This window comes from Lissotriton vulgaris, chromosome 3_1 (assembly GCF_964263255.1).
Source record: "Lissotriton vulgaris chromosome 3_1, aLisVul1.2, whole genome shotgun sequence".
In the NCBI taxonomy this organism is placed as follows: domain Eukaryota; kingdom Metazoa; phylum Chordata; class Amphibia; order Caudata; family Salamandridae; genus Lissotriton; species Lissotriton vulgaris.
In genome coordinates, this window is record NC_141689.1 from 192866896 (window position 1) to 192888794 (window position 21899).

General features: G+C 40.7%; 1 protein-coding gene across 1 annotated transcript in view; it reads left to right on the plus strand.

Annotated features, from left to right (window-relative positions):
* NOL6 (nucleolar protein 6) overlaps positions 1-21899 on the plus strand; it is a 398079-nt gene that overhangs the window by 241821 nt on the left and 134359 nt on the right. The window contains exon 21 of the mRNA XM_086960307.1: positions 21477-21574. Within this exon, the coding sequence (XP_086816433.1) occupies positions 21477-21574 (98 nt within the window). The remainder of the gene's footprint in view (positions 1-21476; positions 21575-21899) is intronic.

Consider the following 21899-nt stretch of genomic DNA (forward strand, 5'->3'; position numbering starts at 1 on the left):
TCTCCTGGCACTCGCGCATGGCCATGCCCGACCAGCATAGACAACCCCCAACACACCCTATTCGGATCACCCCGAGTGCTAGCAGGCACTGCGGCCGACACAGCACTGCCCCTGATCCCCCTGGCCTCAGATGGATGAAAGGCGAGGGCATGAAAACTGGGCCTCGAACCGCAAACTAAGGACACCAGCGGCTCCCCAAATCCTCCGAAGCCCTCTTCTGCCATTGATAGTCAGCTGATAGTGGTTGTCTATTTACTTCCTGTATAGATTGTGCAACTTCCTCTGATGTGTCTGTAAAACGTCACCTTTTTCACAAGGATTTGTACTGAATTTTGACCTTCTGTCCTGAATACAATAGCTCTCGCATTATTAAAGTTTGAGTTATTGGTGTTGCATTATTTAGCAATGCCAATATCTCAAACTTTAATAATGCAAGAACGATTGCACCGCAAATGCTTGTTTAACATCTGGCTACATAGCACAGCTTTTGCCAGTTATGTGAGCATTACTAGAGAGGGGCTTTGGCTCCAACTCCCATGTGCTGGAAGTAAGGAGTACATGTTTTGATGAGGCAGTAGTTGAATGCATCCACAAAAAAGTGCTTTCCCTCCACATAGCTGTGTTCATGGTATCAGTGGTCAGGCATTTACATGGTTTCAGTCTTTTTTCACAAATAGAAAACCGGTGGTCTCCCTCTGTCATTTCACTTCAGGAGAAAAGCTACTAAAGTGTAGCCCTATTTTATTTCATATTTATCACCCTTGATGGCTGTGATTGAATCCTTTGGCATCTTGTCCACTTCTTATGCTGATGACACTCAGTTGATTCTCTCGCTTGATGACATTTTTTGTGGCTCTGAGTAAAACCTTCAAGAACTGTTCTACCCAGATTGTTCATTGGATGGAAAGTAACCAGCTTAATTGTAACACAGAAAAGAATGAAATCATCTTATTTGGGAAGAACATTATGTTTGACCCACATGACTGGTGGCCGGACGGTCTCTCCAGTCTCTTACCCAAATGGAGGTAGCCAGGAACTTAGGAGTCAAGTTTGATGGGGCTCTGTCTTTATGGATGGGCGCAAATCCTGGCATATCTTTTGCTATGATTAAATCCCTTAAAATGTTTTATTGAATTTCTTCGACTAACCGGAAGGAAAACTGTAGCCCTCTCACTCATCACGGCAAGGCTAGACTGCTGCAATAGCCTATACCTAAGCATTGCTAAGTATTTGTTGTGTAAGCTTAAATTGTCCAGGACGCCCCAGTTAGATTGATTCTTAAGCTTCCCCTCTAAAGTGGGGCATCTCGGGGGCTAAGGGACCTTCATTGGTAACCTGTCCATAAGCGGGTGCTTTTTAAATCCCTGTCTTATAGCCTTTAAAGCTTTCCATTCTGTCAGCCGAAAATATCTTGCAGATCGTTCTGCGCATTAAGGCTTACAAAGGTCATTGATCGCATACATAACAGCAGGTTCAAATCGAGAGGTGGTAACTTATTTACTGTTCTGAGCTCCAAAACTTGGCATCTGCTCCCCCACTCCCTGAGACTGGTGAAAATGGAAGCAGATTTCAGGGAACTTTTAAAAACTTGCCTCTTTTTGCTGTCCGAAGAGGAATGGAGTTGGATGTTCTAAGTGGCTAAGCTGGTGTTTTTGTGGTTTCTTTTTCCTGAGAAGACCTCTGGGCCTTTAGTGTGTTGTCTTCGATGTCCTTGCAGCGTCAGGATACTCTTCTTGAGTGATTGTGCAGTATATAACTAATACCTCATTCATTCATTAATCATTGTGTTCATTTATCCAACTACCTAAGCTTGAACTTTCAGGTGTAAACTAATGACATTGGAATTCCTTTTAAAGTGTCTTAGATAATTAGATAAGTTATGTTTTTTCCTCTGGCAGGAGCATGGATGGGAGGAGGGGAGTTATAAACCTACATGGATCTTTTAGGTCTGGCTTTTCAGTGCAACAGTCACTTTACCTTTGTGTTTGTACCCTATTGCTTCCCCTTGCACGAGTTTTTACATATATGTTACTTACCTGCATTTATCTGTTTGTATAATTATCCTGATTTTATGTAAAGCGCTCGGATATCCGCAAGGCACTTGTTCGCGCTCTATAAGACCTTCGAAATAAAACAAATAAACCTACACCAATAATATTCTACAGCACAAATATATATCTATACCTATGCTATTTACTTGTAATACAATGCTTCACGTTAAAATTCAACATTCCTATAAAGCTGGCCATGTTGGCATTGTCAATGCTTGTTTGGGAATGAAAGAAAGCAATTTGCCCTGGGCAGTGGGCCGTGGGCAGCGCAGCCGTTGCGTTGGTTCCTCTTATTTATTCAACAGAAAAAAAACTTTCAGTGGGACTTTAAAGAGAAAAGCTTATTCTCCGTCCACATATTGGTTTTCTTGAGCACTGAGCACAATATTTCATTGGGTAGAAGTTTTGTTTTTCTATTGAAAAGGAGTGCATGTATTGCTCTTTTTGCCTAGTGGGAAAGCTTATGCTCTTACGGTACGACTGTGTTGGTTTGGGTGGCAAGCCAGCGATGAAAGCTATAGTCCGGATATGTTTAGTGTTAAAAGTTATGATAAAGCCAGTTGGTCTGACATTTTTATCGTGAAAAGCATGTTTTCAAGTCAATAGGATTTATGGGTGGATTATTATTACTCTGTTCTAGTCTGCAGAGAGCTATTTTGTTAAATTAAATCACACAGATTACATAGTAAGCAAGAGTTTTAGTGTTAGTTACCCCCGCTGACAAACTGCGGGAATAGAGGACTTTTAATGTCATAAGACTCATTAGGCTTTTTTAGGAGCAATAGTATTGCTTTGTGTGGGATAACTTAAACTCAGCACAGTAGGCCTGAGTTGGCTATGATCACAGGCCAGCGAGAAAGCCTGTGTACATGTTTAGTTCACTTGGAAAAAGTTCAGTCCGATGCCAAAGGTCTGATCTGTTTATTTTGAAAAGTTATGACCGGCAGTTGGCCTGACTTATATATCGTTAAAAAAAAGCATGCTTTAACACCAATATACCTTTAATGACACATTGTTAAAACACTGTGCTATTGACTGCCTACTGCAGTACTCTGTGAAATACCAAAGGTTTTGTTCTTCACCATGTGCTGGAGGGAGAGCAATTGCCAGAGCCAACCCTTTTGGAGGAATGACTACTGTTGGACCCTATGCCGGACAAAGCTATCCCCCTGACATATAGGGAATTAATGAACAACTCTTCTGACCCCCTGCGATCCCTGCAAGAGGCCAGGAAGGGCAACATAGGACTTACTGAAGACAACAATTGGGTGGAGGCACTCCAGAGCCCTAGAGAGGTTGCCATACGAGCTCGCTTCCGTCTAATATAGTTAAGGATACTACATAGATCATACTATTCCAGGTCACCTTTACATCATTTAGGGCAATATGGCATGGCCCGCAGCAGTACTGGAAGGGGGTGGTGCATATTATGGCCAAAGTCACCGTTCTCACGGTACCATTGGAGGCCATATGGCATTTACTGCACATAATGGGAGAAGAAGTGTGGCCTAGATATCTGAAGATCTGGTTGATGTTAGCTGTCCGGGTGGCTAAGAGAACCATTACGAGGGTGTGGAGAGTGAGCATACCCGGGGTCCAAGATTGAGAAAATGATCTAGACTGGTGCCAGCTAGCAGAATAGGTGATTTATCAAAGTCGAGGCTGTCCGAGAATATATGCGAACGTTTGAAACCAAAGGTGTGCTTACAGGGAAACAAGAATGGTTACCGTGGGTTGGTTAGAGGGATTTTGGGGACCAGGTGTGTGACTGATGAAGTTTTACTTGCACTGAATCAGAGCTGTACCTATGTGATATATACTGTTGTTTTCTATTAGTTGTGATCGCAGTTGAATTGTGCCTTTTCTTCACGATGGGTCAAATTATTCGCACAAGATTGTATCAACGTCACTGAGCAACTGTTAAATAAAAAGTTTTTTTAAAAAAAATGCTTTGGTCTCCCCCTCTGACAAACCATGGGGGTAAAAGATTTTCAGTGTGATATCCTTGTGTTAGTCCCCTTTAGGAGGAGTTGTATATTGTTTCGTCAACAATAATTGTAAGCCTATTTGTAATTGTATGTGAAGTATGGTGTGCCTTCCCCAGCAAGAAAACCTTCAGAATGCGGCAGCTCTCTGCTTTCTGGGAAGACCAAATATGAACCCATATCAAAAATCATAAAGGAATACCATTGGTTAACGATTCGGAACAGAATTCATTTCAAATCCTTATGTATAGTTTATAAGGCTCTTAACAATCAAGGACCCCATTTTCTTAAAGATCAGCTTCAACCTTACAAACCCAGTAGATTGCTTCGTTCTGCCACCCTCAACCAACTAGTCATTCCACGCTCCAAAACAGTGTCTTTGGGCGATCGCCGCTTCTTAGTGGCAGCACCCAAACTGTGGAATACTCTTCCCCAAAACATCAGGTTGAGTCCCTCCCTTTTTCAGTTCCGCAGACTTTTAAAGACGTGGCTGTTTGACCAATAGTTCCCCACCATTCCTCTTCAACCCCTTTTTCGCAAGTAAGTGTATTTTCCAGCGCCGAGACGCCTGCGGGTATTTGTCGCGCTCCAGAAATGTCAAAAATAAATAAATAAATAAACAGAGGTAAAAACTGTGAGCTTACCTTAAGATGCAGAGATGGGTCTCATCGGAGACATTAGACATTTGTGGAGCAGAAACATGCTAGGTGCCAAAGAAGAGGAGGCTTTTGCATCTTGGCCGGCCAAGAAAGGGACCGACCTGGAGGCGATCTTCTCTGAGGGCTCCGACGCCAAGGAGGAGATGCAATTGCTTTAGCAGGGGATAAAACGCTTGCTAGCCTCAGTCCCAAAGACCAGGTTGACTTCACGCTCCTCAATAGCACCTCCGGCACCACATGTCTATCTCAAACCCCAAATCGCACCTTAACTGCGGCAGAGCACCGGTAACAGAGATCCCAGACAAGGCCTGGGCCGAGATTGTGGAGAAAGCATGGAAAAGTACTAGAAATGCTCGGTCCCAGATATTGCACTTTTATATTCTGCATAGGGCCTACCTTATTCCAGTGAAACCTAACACATATTTTAATACAGATTCCGACACTTGTCCACATTGCTACAGGGAAGGGGCTGATTTCCACCACATGTGTTGGGGTGGCCACACTTGAGCGCATATTGTACTGCAGTGATGCATACTTAACGCACACAATGACCGGGACTTGGACACGGCCATGGGCCAGTGCATATTACATTGATTTCCACATACAGCTAAAAATAAAATCACTAGCAAGTTCATAGACTTAGGGCTCCTGTTAGCTAAACGAGAGATCTCACTACATTAGAAAGCGCAGAGGGGCCCAAATATAGATCACTTGAAGCAAGAATGAATCAAATGGGCAGACTGTGAGAGTGTAATTCGGATGCAAATGGCAAAGAGGGCGGGAAGTGAGAAGGCCCTAGAAGCGGCAAAGGTATGTTAAACCTGGTAGTCCTCCTCAAAATCCCTGACGACGATGACTAGGAAGGTCCTAGAATGCCTGCCCCTGTAGTAAGGGACCAGATAGATCCCACATGAATCGGACCAATTGTGATAATTTCAACGCAAAGTTGTACGGTATTATTGCACCTGATGACCATGTTACTAGGATGTTCTGCTGCTAGTGTGATGACAAGGTACACTTTTGTACACACATACGGTACGTGTATGAGGGAAGGCGTGGGAGGGTGGTATCACAGGAAGTTAGAATATAGTTTAATTTTGATAATCACAGGAGTAAATGTTGTGAATAAAATGTCACTTGTGGAGTTAATTTCCATGGCCTTCGATTATCCTTGAATTAGAGAGTAGGTGGGAAACATGATTTTCAGCACTGTACGCTTTAAATAATTGTAACTAGTACGTTGGTTCCAGCACTCTCTCGTTGTGTGCATCTTGCTATGAAAATTTACATGATGTGAGCCAGTGTCAATTGAAAAACACAATAAAAATGTGTTAAAAAAAATAAAAACAGGCAGAGCACCGCTCCTGCAAGACTCAGACTTTAAGCCCTATGTCGAACTGGAAATGACAAAAATCTTAGGGTTTCGCTCCTCTGACTTGTATATAGCAGACTCTACAATTTGGATAAGCGCCTGCAAAGGCCCCACTTTAAGGCACCAAACTGCAATGCAGTTTAACGCTGCCTCTACCCAGAGGCTCTAAAAGGCCACACTCCAGCCACAAACCAGGAGTGGTGCAAAAGCGATGGACTAAGGCCAGAGACCCCCTGTACCAATAGCACCATCAGTCTTTCAGGATCACCAGCAACCCAACACCTTCCAAATAAGGTGAGGGGTGTGTCTTTAATGGAAACAGCAGAAATGGCTCTGTAAGGGACGCCTCCACTGGCAAGCATTGACTCCTCATACCTTCCTCCCAATCACATCTTACCTATTGGGGGAAGGCTGAAGCCCAGCTTCGCTCTGTGGGAAGACATCACCAGAGATTAGTGGGTACTTTCCTTGTCCACACAGTCCCTCCTAACAATCCATCCCGCTTCCACCTCCTAAGTTCAGACCACCTACACCTACACCTACGGGTAGAAGAGGGTCATGTGCAAAGGACACTATCACACTAGTACCCGCACTCTGGTATAGAGGTTGACTCCCTGTAGTTCCTGATCCCCAAAAAAGATGGCGCACTCCAGCTGATCCATGACCTTTCGACCATTGCACAAGTTCATCCTCTCTCAACACTTTCACACCGGCACCTTGCAGGACGTCAACCCACTGCTACTCCAAAGGGATTTCATGTCCGCACATGCTTTAATATCTCGATCCATCCAGTGCTTCACCAGTACCTTCGATTTTCATATAAGTGGACAACACTACCAACTCAAGATATTACCTTTCGGAGTTACTATGGCTCAAAGGGTGTTTACAAAATGCCCAGTGGTAGTAGCAGCTCACCTGTGCAGAAATGCAATTTGTCTTTCCTTACTTAAATGATCGGCTGATTAAGAGCAGCAGAAAACACCAAGGCCTGGCTAACCTTCTACACAGTCTGGGTCTCACCATACGTCTGAAAAAGAAGCACACCTACAACTTTAACTGGTACATTCCTTGCTGGGCTCTATTCTATAGTATAAGGGAAAGGATACCCCTAAAGAACAGAGGGTGATGGCATTCCAAAAGGTGCTCCCTCTTTTCCAGGCGACGTCCCATCACTATTCGGATTGTGATGAAACTGTTGGGTATGATGGATTCCTGCATAGCCATTGTACCATCGGCTATGTTACACTAGTGCCTTTAAAGTCAATGGGCACAAGCGCAAGGATTGAAAAGTCCGTAACATGCTGGAGCTTCTGTGCATGCACACAGAGGGTGGCCGCACGTGTGTGCATCCACAGGGCTTGATTAACACGGAAGGCTTGGGTCTATGCACTATCTGGACTAGACCACTCTTTAATTGTAATAACAAACAGTGTCCAGATAGATCGTTTTTTAATTAACCAAACAAGACTTAAGTGCTATGTTCTAAATCCCGTGTGTGTTTTTAATTTTACTTCTTTTTGTACTTTCTTCAAACAAGATTAGACCATATTTTTCAAAGAAATATTAAACATTCAAACCAATAACTAATAAGGTAACACCACAAAATGCAAAACAAAATTCACCATGCAATGCATGGAACATTACATAAACAATACAAGTAACTGTTGTAGATAATTCTAGGACTCTAGTAAATATTCCCGATTTCATGCCCTTATGTGGTTATATCAAATCATATCCTTATATAGGCATAAGAATCATACCCATATTAAGACATAGCCAATGCAGTCCAAATACGGCAAGGCTACTCCCATAGACTCCTAGAAAGCACAACGCGTTCTTATACAAACCAAGCCTCCAGCAGCCCGGGAATTCCCCCTGCTTCTGTATTGATTTGTCCTAGAACTCCTGGAGTCCTGAAAGAACTGCGAGTTCTTAGTGACGTCTTATGTCCAACCCTACGTCAAGCTCGGCACCTTCCAGGTATAAATATACTCGCATCTGCCTTAAGCAACACACGGTGATTTGGAGCAGATCGGCTATCTACTTGCCCGACGCCCTGTCGATGCAAAGTCCCTAAGGAAGCTGACCCTCCCACTGACGCACTGAGAGAGACGCTGTCTTTTCTCCTGCAGAGAAATCCAGCTCCAGTGTTTCCCTGTCACCCTTGCGGGTTGCTCGGAGATCGAGTCCTGAGAAAGAGATACAAGACCTCCTTCATTCTATAACCAAGGTACGGAGCTGATTAGACCCTTAGAGAATTCTTGATTCAGATTTTTGGCAAAAACGATAACTCATCTACTCCTTCCCTGTACTAGGCTTAGGTTAGGTACACCGGGGTAGGCGTATCTTAGAAACACCAGTTGAGTACGCTTAGTCATTATTTTATCATTGTATGTATTTTATCCATTTTAAGTATCTTATGGCTTAGAAACCATATAAATGCTTCTACAGTATTATTTCATAATACTCATTTTACTTAACGCACTTTACTTTATGACAAGTATTGCAATTGTGGCAATTCACTTCTCTTGCATGAGAAAGAAGACAGCTTAATAAATACCCTTTTTAAAAAAAAAAAACGCCCGACTCTCTATTTCTCTGCACTCCTGATGAAACTAAGCATGCACGATTAACTGAGTGAAATAGCTATCTATTATTTCCGCGACTCTGGAGATCTACTCCTTATTCTGGGGGAGCAAAGTTGTCATGTTTATGCGGTTGTCCGAAACTAATCCCTTCTAGTCTATTCAGGAAAGTTAGCACCTTCTTGTTTACTCGAGAAAGTTTCTAGTGACCTCTGAGCTAGCTGGCATTTCATAATTAAGTCTAACATATTCAATAGAGACCTAGTCGACCTCAGTCCTACGTCTGCACTGTCGTTTATGTTATTCCAATGCGCAGAGCCTAATGGGAATATAGGAACTACACTACATGGCGGTCAACGTTTGGTAAGGTGATAATTTAACGCTAGATACTAGTTACTCAGTCGTGCTTTTCACGCAGACCCCTTTTTCCGTAAAAACTCCAATAGACGTCTGGAGTGGGTAAAAGGTTAGTATCCGCCAGAACTAAATAGGATGAGAATCCTATGTATTAGTTTCTTTGTTTACTCAACATTGAAGGATACAGTGTTCCAAAATATTGTGCATCTAATCTTTGTTTCCTTGAAACTTGCTCTGAAAACTCTGTCAGCAAAATGTCGGAGAGTGACGACGAAAGGGAGAGAGCTAGAATAGCAACTCAACTATTAGAGGAAGACACAAGTCTTCAGAAAAACATCCTGGAATCAATAATCATCCTGATAAATGTAAGAGAGTGTAACTTACAAACTAATAAATAGTGGGGTATCATCGAGAGGTGGTACAGTCATATTTGAGGTAGAGGCACCTGAATATCGGCAGACAGAGGTATTCGATTCCTGGATACATTTTCCAGCAGCAAATGCTGTGACACACGAGTTCCACTACTACAAAATAGAGGAATCTCCAGAGGAATACCCCCCTTTCGAGGACGTTGAAATTCCACTAACTTACCAAGAGCATGAGCTCTGGTTCAATGGCACCCTAAAACATCAAAATCCCATTACCAGGCCCGGTCCACTAGGTAGACCAGGAGCCACATGGCCGGTTCTAGCCAGCTATACACCACATCCTGACATTGAAACAATGTCAAGCGGAAAACTTTTAGTTCAGCTAAAACAACTAATTAAAATACATAGACAATTGGTACAATATGTCATACGGACTTTAACAGTCCAACCAGCAATAAAAATTCCACAGCACACCCCTCACCAGGGGAACACTAATAAAATTATACCACAGACTATACAATCAGTCATTGGCAAGTTACCCACAAAACGGGAACAAATTCCGTTCTGGTTAGCTCAAAAAATTACTCAAATAGAGGCAGTATTTCCGGATACTACCCCTCACGAAAAACACAGAATTCTGACAATCTGCCTACCAATAGGGATTGCACCACATGTGGAAGACTGTGACACTTGGGGAACAGTCTTTGCTTCAATATACACAAAAACACATGGTGTTCCGTCTATGGCGGTTATACCAGATGTACTAAGACAGATTCAAAATGAATACGGTCCAGAGCCTGCTTTAAATCTAGGTATGAAATTACTAAAAGACTTTAAGCAAGTCTCGGCTATACTACTAGCCAACATAAAAGGAGAAGCAGCATCTGTGTCGATCCGCCAAAACTTAAAAGAAACCGATATAGCAGAACAACCTTTTGAACTTGCCAGAATAATTGAAAAGTCCTATGAAGAATTAGGTAGAGACAGTTTGGGTGGTTAACCACTAAAACCACAACTAACTGAAATTCCTGAAAAAACATTTATTAAGAATAATCTCATTTCTCAAAAGAAGAAGTGGGAGGGTAATAAGCAAACCACTCCCAGAGAAAAACAGTTTCAGACCAGAGGAAGGTCTCCCCAACGGAGAGATAGATCTCCAGAACGGGGGGCAACTCTCCACAACGGGAGCCCTCTGATAAAAGATATAACCTTAGAAATAGGGAAAATTTGAGAAAACCTGACAGATATCAAGATATTGATACACGCTCCTCTCGATATTTTCAGAATTCCTCACAGAAATCGGAAAGAGGACGGTCAGAATATAAAGAAGAGTGCGTCAACTCCAAAGACAAAGAACCTGCTCATCAAAGTAAAAAATTACAGTTTCCCAAAAAGAAGGTAGCCAGTATTAAAGTAAAACATGCCGAGGATCCTGAGGACACAACTCAAGAACGGAGAATGGGCCCAGACAATGCTAGACAGCGCAGCACGTGACCATAGCTCGCAAGATCCTGATGAATCTTCTGGAGACAGTGGACACGAGTGAATACATTCAAGTAAAAACTGCAGACACCAGAGTTGGCGTGCCCCATAAATTATATGAAATAACATTACATCTAGAGGGGGACAAAACTAGGAAAATAAGAGGTCTCTTCTGGGAGAACCAATCTAAAGGTTATGATATCCTTCTAGCAGAAAAGGACTGGTCACCAGAGTTTGTCAGGGAGTGCCCACATGGCGAAGAAATGATTATGCCTGCCTTCTCAAATCACATTCCAATTCATAAAAAATACACATATGCTAGAAAATGGGCAGTGGCCCAAGCCCCTGCATTATATAAAAATCATGTAGGATGGGATGAGGATTCTCCTCACCATAATATCCAGATAAAAAATCAACCTACTGCACAGAGGCATTATCCTGTTAAGCAAGAAGCTAAAAAACAAGTCAGGGAGATCTTAGATCAACTTGAGTACCAGGTGGTGATTGAAACATGCACCTCACAAATGAATAATCCTTTGTTTCCTGTCTCCAAACCAGACAATTCATATCGTCTAGTATTGGACAACAGACACTTAAACTCTTGTTGCAAAACATTTGCAGTACAAGATTCACACAGTGCAGCACTGATGAATAACATAGTGCGCAAAAAATATAAAACAACATTAGATATTTCAAATGGTTTCTTCTGTCAAAACATTGCACCAGAAAGCAGATATTTAACAGCTTTCTCTAGTATGGGGGCCCAAAAGCAATTTTGTCGTCTCCCACAGGGATTCAAGAATAGCCCAGGATTATTTTCAGCCAGAGTAACAGAATTACTACAAATGTATGATGATGAGGCATTATCTTATGACGACGATACCTATCTAACAGATGATGACCTGGAGACACACTTGAAAAGAGTGAACACCATCATACTTGGGTTTGCATCATGTAACTTTAAAAAGTCACGAATTGCTCACCTCACTGTCCTACTTTTAGGATATGAGTTATCAAGAGAAGGCAAAAGCCTAGCAGACAACTTCTTAGAGAAGTGTGCAGTACTCCAAGCTCCAAAAACGCTGAAAAACTTGCAATCAATTCTAGGTTTCCAGAATTTTGGAAGAACTTGCATTCTAAATTATGCAGAGAGGGTTAAACCGCTCTACGAACTAATAAAACCTGATTTCAAATCAATTAATTGGACTCAGAAACAGACAGAAATTTTACGATCATTACAAACAGACATGTTAACTAAAACAAAACTGCAAGCACGCGTGAACGAAGGCAACCTTGTAATCCGAGTCATCCCAGGAAGATGCGGATTTACATACCTAACCTCTAATGAGGGAGAAACTGTACCAATAGCTTACGAATCACACTTGCATGCACAAGCTGAAATGAAATTCAGTTCCACTGAAAAGATTCTAACTGCGGTACAAACTGCTGTAGCAAAAGAAAGAGCCCTGGCACAAGGTAAACGCATAATAATCATTACACCGGTACCTGCCCTAGAAGCAGTAACAAGCAAGCAAGCTTTCCGAATGCTAAAGCCTTACATCCGAGATGGATACAATGGGTTAATTCTCTTGCTGCATCAGACGCAGTATACGAATTTGTTCCTAACTTAAAAACGCAAGAATTTCTCCAATACGAATACGAATGTCCTCTGCCAACTGAAATTCTGCCTCTCGAACAGTACACCTGTGTAATCTACACAGACAGATTTGCACAACACTACGTTGTGGATAAAAAAGTTTACAATGCTGCGTGTGCGATTAAGGGTCTCTGGCACGTAGGAAAATTTAGACCGTTAATCACTAAAACTGAATCGGTCCGAGATTGTACAGCTCAGCGAGCTGAACTACAGGCTTTTAAAATGGCGCTTGAAAATACCGATCGCAAATTCCCCACACTAATAGTGTGCGATTCATATTACTGCGTCCAGTCTTACAATGAATACTTACAGAACTGGGTTCAAAATGGTTTCAAAGATGTAAAAGGTGGCACAATAAAGCATAAAATGCTCTGGGAACAAGCAGTTCTTTTACAGAAAGAACTACAAAAGACTCACGTGATACATACACTGAGTCATCAGCGTGATGGCGTTCACGTTGTAGGGAATTCATTGGCTAATAAAGCCACAGCGGCAGCTGGTCAACTGGCTTCCGTAGCTACAAAAAAGCGTTCTAATAAACAAATAGATGGAGAAATGCTACTAGCAGTAAAAGCCTCAATGGAAGGCAATTATGCGGCGTTACCTCTAAATTATCCACTCGGAAATACATACATAATTGATGCAAACTCCGTTCCTTTTGCTCAAATCCCTGGAGTGGGGAATAGAGTAATTCCAAACACAAACCGGAGGGCTTACTTGATTCAAGAAGCACACATGGGAATGGGTCTGAGGCACCAAGAGATCCTGAAATCTCTAATAGAATTGCAATCAAGATACTGGTGGCCGGGAATGAGCGTGCAAGTTTATAACTTTGCAATGGATTGTCAGGACTGCAATAGAGATCACAGTTATGAACCGGACCAGATATCTGACTCTAGCACAGTAAGAGCAGCCCAGACACCTCTATTAGACAACATTAGACTATTTTACACGCAAGTGTCCGACCAGACAAATGCGATCCCATAAATATTAAGTCGAGATTCATTTGGATGTGGCCCCAGCGCTCGGCTGACACCAGAACTGTTATAAATGGTTTGCGAGTTTTTATCGGCACATACGCAATTGGCATGCTACATTCTGACCAGGTTCCTGCGTTTAGCTCTCGAGCTTACAAGGAGGCCATGACCAGCTTGGGCATTGCATTGCGGTACTCTAGTCCATTCCATCCTGAGGGAAATGCGGTAGTGGAGAGATAAAACTGTTACATAAAGCAATCTATAATAGCGAGGGTATTAGGTTCGGGTGATGGGTGGGTCAAACATCTAATAAGTGTCCAACGTAGTCTTAATAATCTGCCAAGAAATTCTCTGGGTGGAATCACTCCGTATGAACTTTTGTTTGGTACAAGAATGATAATCGAAGATCTCGATTGTCAGACTTCAGTGGTGGAACAAAAAACTTTTGATATCAAAGATCGTTTGGCTGTTTTACAGGAGAAGTCTAAGTAACACAAAGCTAAAGCCAATGGCCACTGAAGAAAAACCACCTGTCCCAGCAAGACCTGTCTGGATTCCAGAGATTGGGGATCTGGTCAGAGAAAAGATTGCGTTGAAGAAGGAATTTGGGCCTTCTTACAGAAAAGCAGTACCTGTCTTAGCTATCAGCGGAACAAGATCAGTAGTACTACCGCCCCTTGCTGGTAAAAAAGAAAACAGATTTGTATCAATCGACCTGGTAAAACCACAACCATGTGGCCAATAATAAGTAGTAGGCCCAGTGGACTCCCAGGAAGTAGCAGAAGACCAAACCTTGCTACAATCCAAGAGGTTCAAACTGAGAGACTAATCACATTTGATAAACCTGCACTGAATAAAAAAGGGCTATGCAACAAAGCCATGGAACTTGTGCCTCTTGAAACCCAAATTGCAACAGTTTGTCAAGAAACACCTGTCTACAATGATGTAGCCTCTGACTATACTAACATGACAAAGGAAGAAGCAACTGCAAAGATTAATAACAATCCTGATGCCATTCAAACAATTGACAGAACTGCATCTGGCTACTTCATCAATTTCGATGACTTTTCTGATGATCCAAGTGAACATGAAGACAAGCCAGCAAACAAAACTTTCAAAGACAAAATTACAGAACTCTTTCATCAACTTGGGGAAACATATCTGATTTCACCATGGATTGAATTGTGGATTGTGTTAGGCGTACTTTTCCTCCTGCTCTGGCTCATTTTGGTTCTAAGCTCGGGAAGAATGATTGATGGAAAATACAGTACAATGGACACAGCAAGTCAGAACATCAACTTGGTTCTAAAACCGCACAGATCCTCTCTCATTGAAAAAAGAGAACTATCATCAGTGAACATCACAGCCATTCCTATACCTTGTGGTGTAGCATGGGACACTACTGATTATGAAATCCATGGCCCGGTTGAACTTTGAAATATCCACATCAGTTCAAGATTTCTTTAAGTGACTTTGTATCACCTAGTACTTTCTCTGATGATTGGGACTTTGAAAATATTAACAATATGATGTCAGATTTAGAAATGTCAGCTAAATATACAGAACATGATTTATTTACAAGGTTTATCAAATTATGAAGAAATGTATTGCTTTAATCATTATGGGCATCACTATTTGCATAAATCGGCTAATCCTAGAAATGTTTTTATTTATAATCAATGGGAACATTGTCCAACTCCGCCAAAAGTCAACATCAAAAACATTTTATGAGAAATTCCCATACTTTTCAGGGTTTAATATCACTGATCCAGAAACGTTTTATTTTAAAGTTATGAATAAGACCAGAATGAAAAACATGTTTACAAATACTAAACTGATTTATTCTGAAAAATGTTATGAAAAAATGTCTACGTTTGTTTTTGAATTTTGGAAAAACAACATTGAGACAAAAACTGTCTGGGGTACAAAAGACTGGCAGGTACAAGGTTTAAAATCATTATTCAGAGCCTGCATGATACCAGAAGAAATAATGTTCCTGAATGACACCATTCAACAAACAACCTGTCTTGGCCTAGCCAGGATAAAGGACTTAAACAAACCGTCTATACCAAACCCATACCTGATAGTAATAGCACTACAGAAGTGGAGATAGACGTATCCCATATTTTAAAACATGACAGAACATTTCCTAATTGGAACAAATGGTTGATCTGGCCCACAGACACCACTAACTGTCAAGATAGATTCCTGAACAAAATACAGGGGTTCAAACCGAATAGGCCAGACCCAAGCTATTCCCAGAGACAACATCCAGGGATAATAACAACCTATAGTGTAGGAAAACTTTGCCTCGAATGGCTACAGAAATCCACACTACCTGAAAATAAGCAACACTTGACTTTACTTAAAGAAGGTGCTGACTTGCAAGATTTCTTACTGGGAACTCGCAAACAGCGTCAAAACGTTTCATAAACGCTGGTATATACGCATCTTACAATGTAGCTTGGAAAATAATGCAAATTGAAACTGCAGAAAGAATACGAGAATTTGATCATATTAATTTGGAAAAATCACTGTCTGTAGTGGACAATGGGTTAACGACTCTGTCCTCCAGAATTTATTAACTGGACAGCATCGTATCGTCTGCTATTGATATAATAGAACAGGATATGCTAATGTTACAAAATGGCCAGTCGCAATTACGTTCTATTGTACAGTTAGGCTGGACGTTACAAAATCTGCGTTCAGGCTACATGCCATGGTGTCTGATCAACACAACGTCATTATTTTCTATCTTTAACCTTACTGATAAACAAATCTCTTTGGCACAAAGAGGGGCAGACTATACGGTGCTGAGCATTGAAAAACTAGAAAGATTACCATTGACAGTCTCCGAAAAACCTGTCATTGAATGGATAATACATGGCACCATTACAATTCCGATAACAACTTTTCAGTTTCAATATTGCCAAAAGTATATACCAGCAGGCCTGTATGAAAGTTGGGTAAAGGGTACATCAAGTCAACCTGTAATTTACCTTACACACATAGATGTTGGAGTGGGGGCAAGAAAGAGGTATTCCTTGGTGGTAACAACTGTAAAAATTCACTAAGCGGTACACTTCTGTGTCAAGGAATTAACTTACACGGAGCCTGCGGAGGTTCATCAAATAACCTTTCATGCCACCTGCACGGCACTCCTGCTACACAGATAGATCCTTTTTTCAGACCGCTTTCCAACGGCAGCTATGTTATAATAAGTGACCACAGCTTTTGTGGCATGGTGCCAAGAACGGCCTATCTCGTGAGTGTTACTTCCAGTGTCACTTGTTGTATGCAGGTATTGTATCCAAACAACAAGCCAGATATGGAGGCAGCAATATGGCCTTCTTTGAATATCTCTTCTATTCGAATTGATACTTTAAGCAGAATGAAGTCTATTCTTTTACAAACAACTGTGCCTTTAACCTCGTCTATAGAAACGTATGAGAGATACATACATTATTATCGACAAATTGCCCCGTTCATTTCGTAGAAATGTTAAGCCAAATCTTAAACATGTCTGATACCAGTGGCATCGCACATGTATTTAAGACAATTTTTTCGGGACTGTTAGCACCCTTTGAAGCAGTCCTGAGCACCTTCCCGAATTTCGTGCACTCTGTGTTCGGCGGCCTGCCTCTCATCTTGGGACTCGTAGCAGGAATCTTATTCTTTCTTCCTTCTGCTCTGATATGGCAAGTCAAGTCACAGACAAAACTCAGGCTACAATGGAAGACACGATCCTAGCAATGCAATACCGAGAGCGGATTACTAAAGTCCTCGGCTTGGCTCGGCTAAGAGATCTGAATACTACTTGGTTTCTTTCATTCAGACCAATCTGGCAAGATTGCATCTTACCTGTTCTATGATGCCTGCTCTGCGGAGACGAATGCGTGTTAGACGTCTGTCTCACACTTCCATCAGCAGTACCTATGGATATCGATACTTTGCTTGGTTCGGTAACGGCTCATGCAACGTGTTGTCCCCAACGGCTACCCATTCTGATGACGGCATTCGTTGAGACCTCACCATTACAATTAGGTGGCGGTGAGGTACGAGATGAAAGCGGCACACAGGTACAACCTTCTGTGAACATTGCTGATCCAGATAACGCTGACGGTAATGCATCTCACATATGCACTATTTCCACTTTTTCGGAAATGGTCCAACTTTCACCTACTGTTGTAGACACATTTTTTGCCAGCCTATCTGAATTAATGTTCTCTCCTAACAACGAGAATAACTGTTGAAAAAGCAAGCACACGGCGTTCCCTGAAATCTGAATTCGGCCTTCAGGTATGGTAAACCGAACCTAAAAATCTTTGGAATATTTTTTTTTTCCCCAGAGAGCGAAATTGATTTTTTTCCAGTTCCCAAAATATTTACCTTTTTGGCACATGATACTCTGCTTAAAGTAGAACTATTCTTAGAGAACAAGATTTCTATGTTTAGAAACTCTAGAGACAATATTTTTACTTCGTCTCTAGCACATGTACAGTCTTGTATAACTATGTGATGAAATGGTCTCGACCTTCTCTTCTGTATTTAGAGCCATTTCAAAAATGTAAATTTCGTCATTCATTCAGTCATCATTCTAAATGTACAATATATGCATTATCTGAATGACACCACTGCTGACCCAAAACGTACAGTATAATACTCATTTTTCGCGTATATACCATTTCAAATGCATTTTATGTATTTTGGGATGGGATGGAAAACACATGCATAGTTATGCTTAAGCATTGCTTAGTATTTAGTAATGATGGACATTATACGTGGAGTGGGTGTTGTAGATGATTCTAGGATTTCATGCCCTTATGTGGTTATATCAAATCATATCCTTATATAGTCATAAGAATCATACCCATATTAAGACATAGCAATGCAGTCCAAATACAGCAAGGCTACTCCCATAGACTCCTAGAAAGCACAACGTGTTATTAAACAAACCAAGCCTCCAGCAGCCTGGGAATTCCTCCAGCTTCTGTATTGATTTGTCCTAGAACTCCTGGAGTCCTGAAAGAACTGCGAGTTCTTAGTGACGTCTTATGTCCAACCTTACGTCAAGCTCAGCACCTTTCAGGTATAAATATACCAGCATCTGCCTTAAGCAACACAGTGATGTGGAGCAGATCGGCTATCTACTTGCCCAACGCCCTGCTGATGCGAAGTGCCGAAAGAAGCCGACCCTCCCACTGACGCACTGAGAGAGACGCTGTCTTTTCTCCTGCCGAGAAATCCAGCTCCAGTGTTTCCTTGTCACCCTTGCGGGTTGCTGGGAGATCGAGTCCTGAGAAAGAGATACAAGACCTCCTTCATTCTATAACCAAGGTTACGGAGCTGATTAGACCCTTAGAGAATTCTTGATTCATATTCTTGGGAAAAACGATAACTCATCTACTCCTTCCCTGTACTAGGCTTAGGTTAGGTACATCGGGGTAGGCGTATCTTAGAAACACCAGTTGAGTACATTTAGTCCTTATTTTATCATTGTATGTATTTTATCCATTTTAAGTATCTTATGGCTTAGAAACCATATAATTGCTTTTACAGTATTATTTCATAATACTCATTTTACTGTACACACTTTACTTTATGACAAGTATTGCAATTGTGGCAATTCACTTCTCTTGCCTGAGAAAGAAGACTGCTCAATAAATAACCTTTTTATTGAAAACGCCCGTCTCTCTATTTCTCTGCACTCCTGGTGAAACTAAGCATGCACGATTAACTGAGTGAAAAAGCTATTGTTTCCGCGACTCTGGAGATATACTCCTTATTTTGGGGAGAGTAAAGTTCTCATGTTTATGCGGTTGTCCGAAACTAATCCCTTCTTGTCTATTCAGGAAAGTTAGCACCTTCTTGTTTACTCGAGAAAGTTTCTAGTGACCTCTGAGCTAACTGGCATTTCATAATTAAGTCTAATATATTCAATAGAGACCTAGTCGACCTCAGTCCTACGTCTACACTGTCGTTTATGTTATTCCAATGCGCAGAGCCTATTGGGAATATAGGAACTACACTACATTAACCAGTACGTGATTTTCCCATAACCCCTCCAAAGTCCAATGCTTTTCCTTCTGTTGCTTAGACTGGAATATTTTTTTAAAATATTTATTTATTAATGTGATTTTTGTAGGTATGGACATTTTTATATTTATTTAGTTCAAAGTTTTTTGTAGTTTTTTCATAATAACTGTATTAGTTTAGTTAATAAATTGTTTTAGATATTTAGTTTTTCAATTGAATTTGTTGTTATTTACATTGTTTTTGAACATTTGTAAATGAATTAGTAAAATATTAATATATGGTAGAAAAATAGTTTGAAATGTAGTTTATCATCTAAATAAAACTAAATTGAATGTGTATTAGTATTTTAATTAGGTTAAATATTTTTGTTTGTATATATGTTTATTTTTATGTATTTTACTCAAATACATTCGAAATATGTTTTAAATTGTTTAATGAAAATGTTTCAAATTTATATTATATATAATCATGTGTATAATGTGTATTTTTTAAATACATATATATTTATAAAACTCATGAGATTTATTTAAATATTCTAATTTTAGGTAATAAACTACTTCAAATACATTGCATTATAGTTATTATTTATTTTAAAAAACTATTTTTTTCTAATTTTTAACAATACACTACTAAACGCTATTTTTGACATGCAATTTTTTTTGATTTTACATTCGAAGTATAGGATCACAATATTTCTACTACTAACAATCTTTTTGTATCTCAATTTTAATGATCACAATATTATGTCTATGAACTTTTTTGAGTCATTACACTTCTGTAAACTACAGTTCTTGGCATGGAAGGTCTCCTTCCTAATCACAGTTACCTAACTCTGATGTACTAGCAAGCCTCAAGCCCTTATGGTACAAGAACCAGGGATAGGGTAGCTCTTCATACCAACCCCAAGTTTCTACCCAATGTTATGTCACCTTTTCATATGAACCAGACCATTAAGCTACCAGTCTTTTTCCCACAACCAGAGTCAGTGGTGGAAAGAGCCCTTCACACTCTGAATGTAAATTTAAGAAGTCTTGTTAACTCATCGCAGCCTCTGCCAAATTCCACAGGGGCCAAACTATATTTAAAGCTGGCATTTGTATGTGTATAGTTGAGTTCATAAGGACTAGTCATTCTAAGTTCAAGTTTACACTCCTTGTTCTCCCTAGAGCCCACTCAGTAGACAAATGGAGGGCCACCTTAGCTTTATTTGGTAATATGACTCTACTGGATGTCTGCATGGCTGCATCTTGGTCAGTGCCACAAATATTCATGAAGCATTACTGCATAGATGTTCTAAGCACCAGGCGACAGTCGGAAAAGCAGTACTAAAAACACTCTTTCGAACATCTACTGCATCTGCACGCTAACCACCGCTTTGGAGAGAGACTGCTTTGTAGTCTACATAGGGCATGTGTATCTACAGACGCACGTTCTATCAACAGTCAGTGTTATTTAACCTGTACCCATTTGTTCATTACAGATGTTGTTTTCTACGTTATTTACTTTTTACTATGCACAGCACACTGTCTTCGACATGGTTCTTCTCTTACACTACTTGCACTTTGAATAGAGAACAGTCTGAAGTGGAGCCAGTGTGCTGGTGCATTGTGGACCTAGTGTAGAGTGACAACACGTTGCGTGACTCAATGTCGAAGAAAAGGAAGTTGTAAATATCCAGTCCAAGCCCAACACTATATGGCAGGAGTATGCATCAGGATCAGAACCTAACCTTGTTGTTTTCACAGAGTGGAATGAAAAACATCCAGACATACTTTTTTCTGTTCTCTTTAATGTCTCTGTTGATTCCCGGGGGCCGTTTCTCAGTTTTTTATCATTAGTTTATTACAAGTGTGTCTTTTTCTCTAACTATTCCTTGGCTGTTTCTTGTAGATTGTTTCTTTCTGCTTCCAAAGTCCCATTTAATATATCCTCTTTTGCTTGTCTCAGTTCTCCACAGGTGGGCTTTTTTCGCTTCCTCCGGTTATTGGCTACATTTGACTGGAAGAATGAACCCTTGATAGTTAACCTAAATCAAGATATCAAAGGTGAGAAATTTAGAAGGATGGTTTTAAACTCTGGAGGATCTTCCTAGTCCACTGGCCAGTTAGAGGTCTAAATTGAGGAGGCTTGGAGAGACAACACAGCAAAGGTTACTTTGTAATATAGAGGTGTCCTTTTCCATACACAGGAATGTCCAGATGTTTTCTTTTGAAATGCCCTCACTTATTTAGCCGGGAAAGTCCTAGCAAGATATGAGGTGAAGATGCCAAGATAAAAGCAAAAACATAAGGATCTTTATTAAATTATGTTTGCGTCAAAATGTTGATTCTTTCCTTAGGATAAAAACTCCTAGCTGGATGTATTTACCAA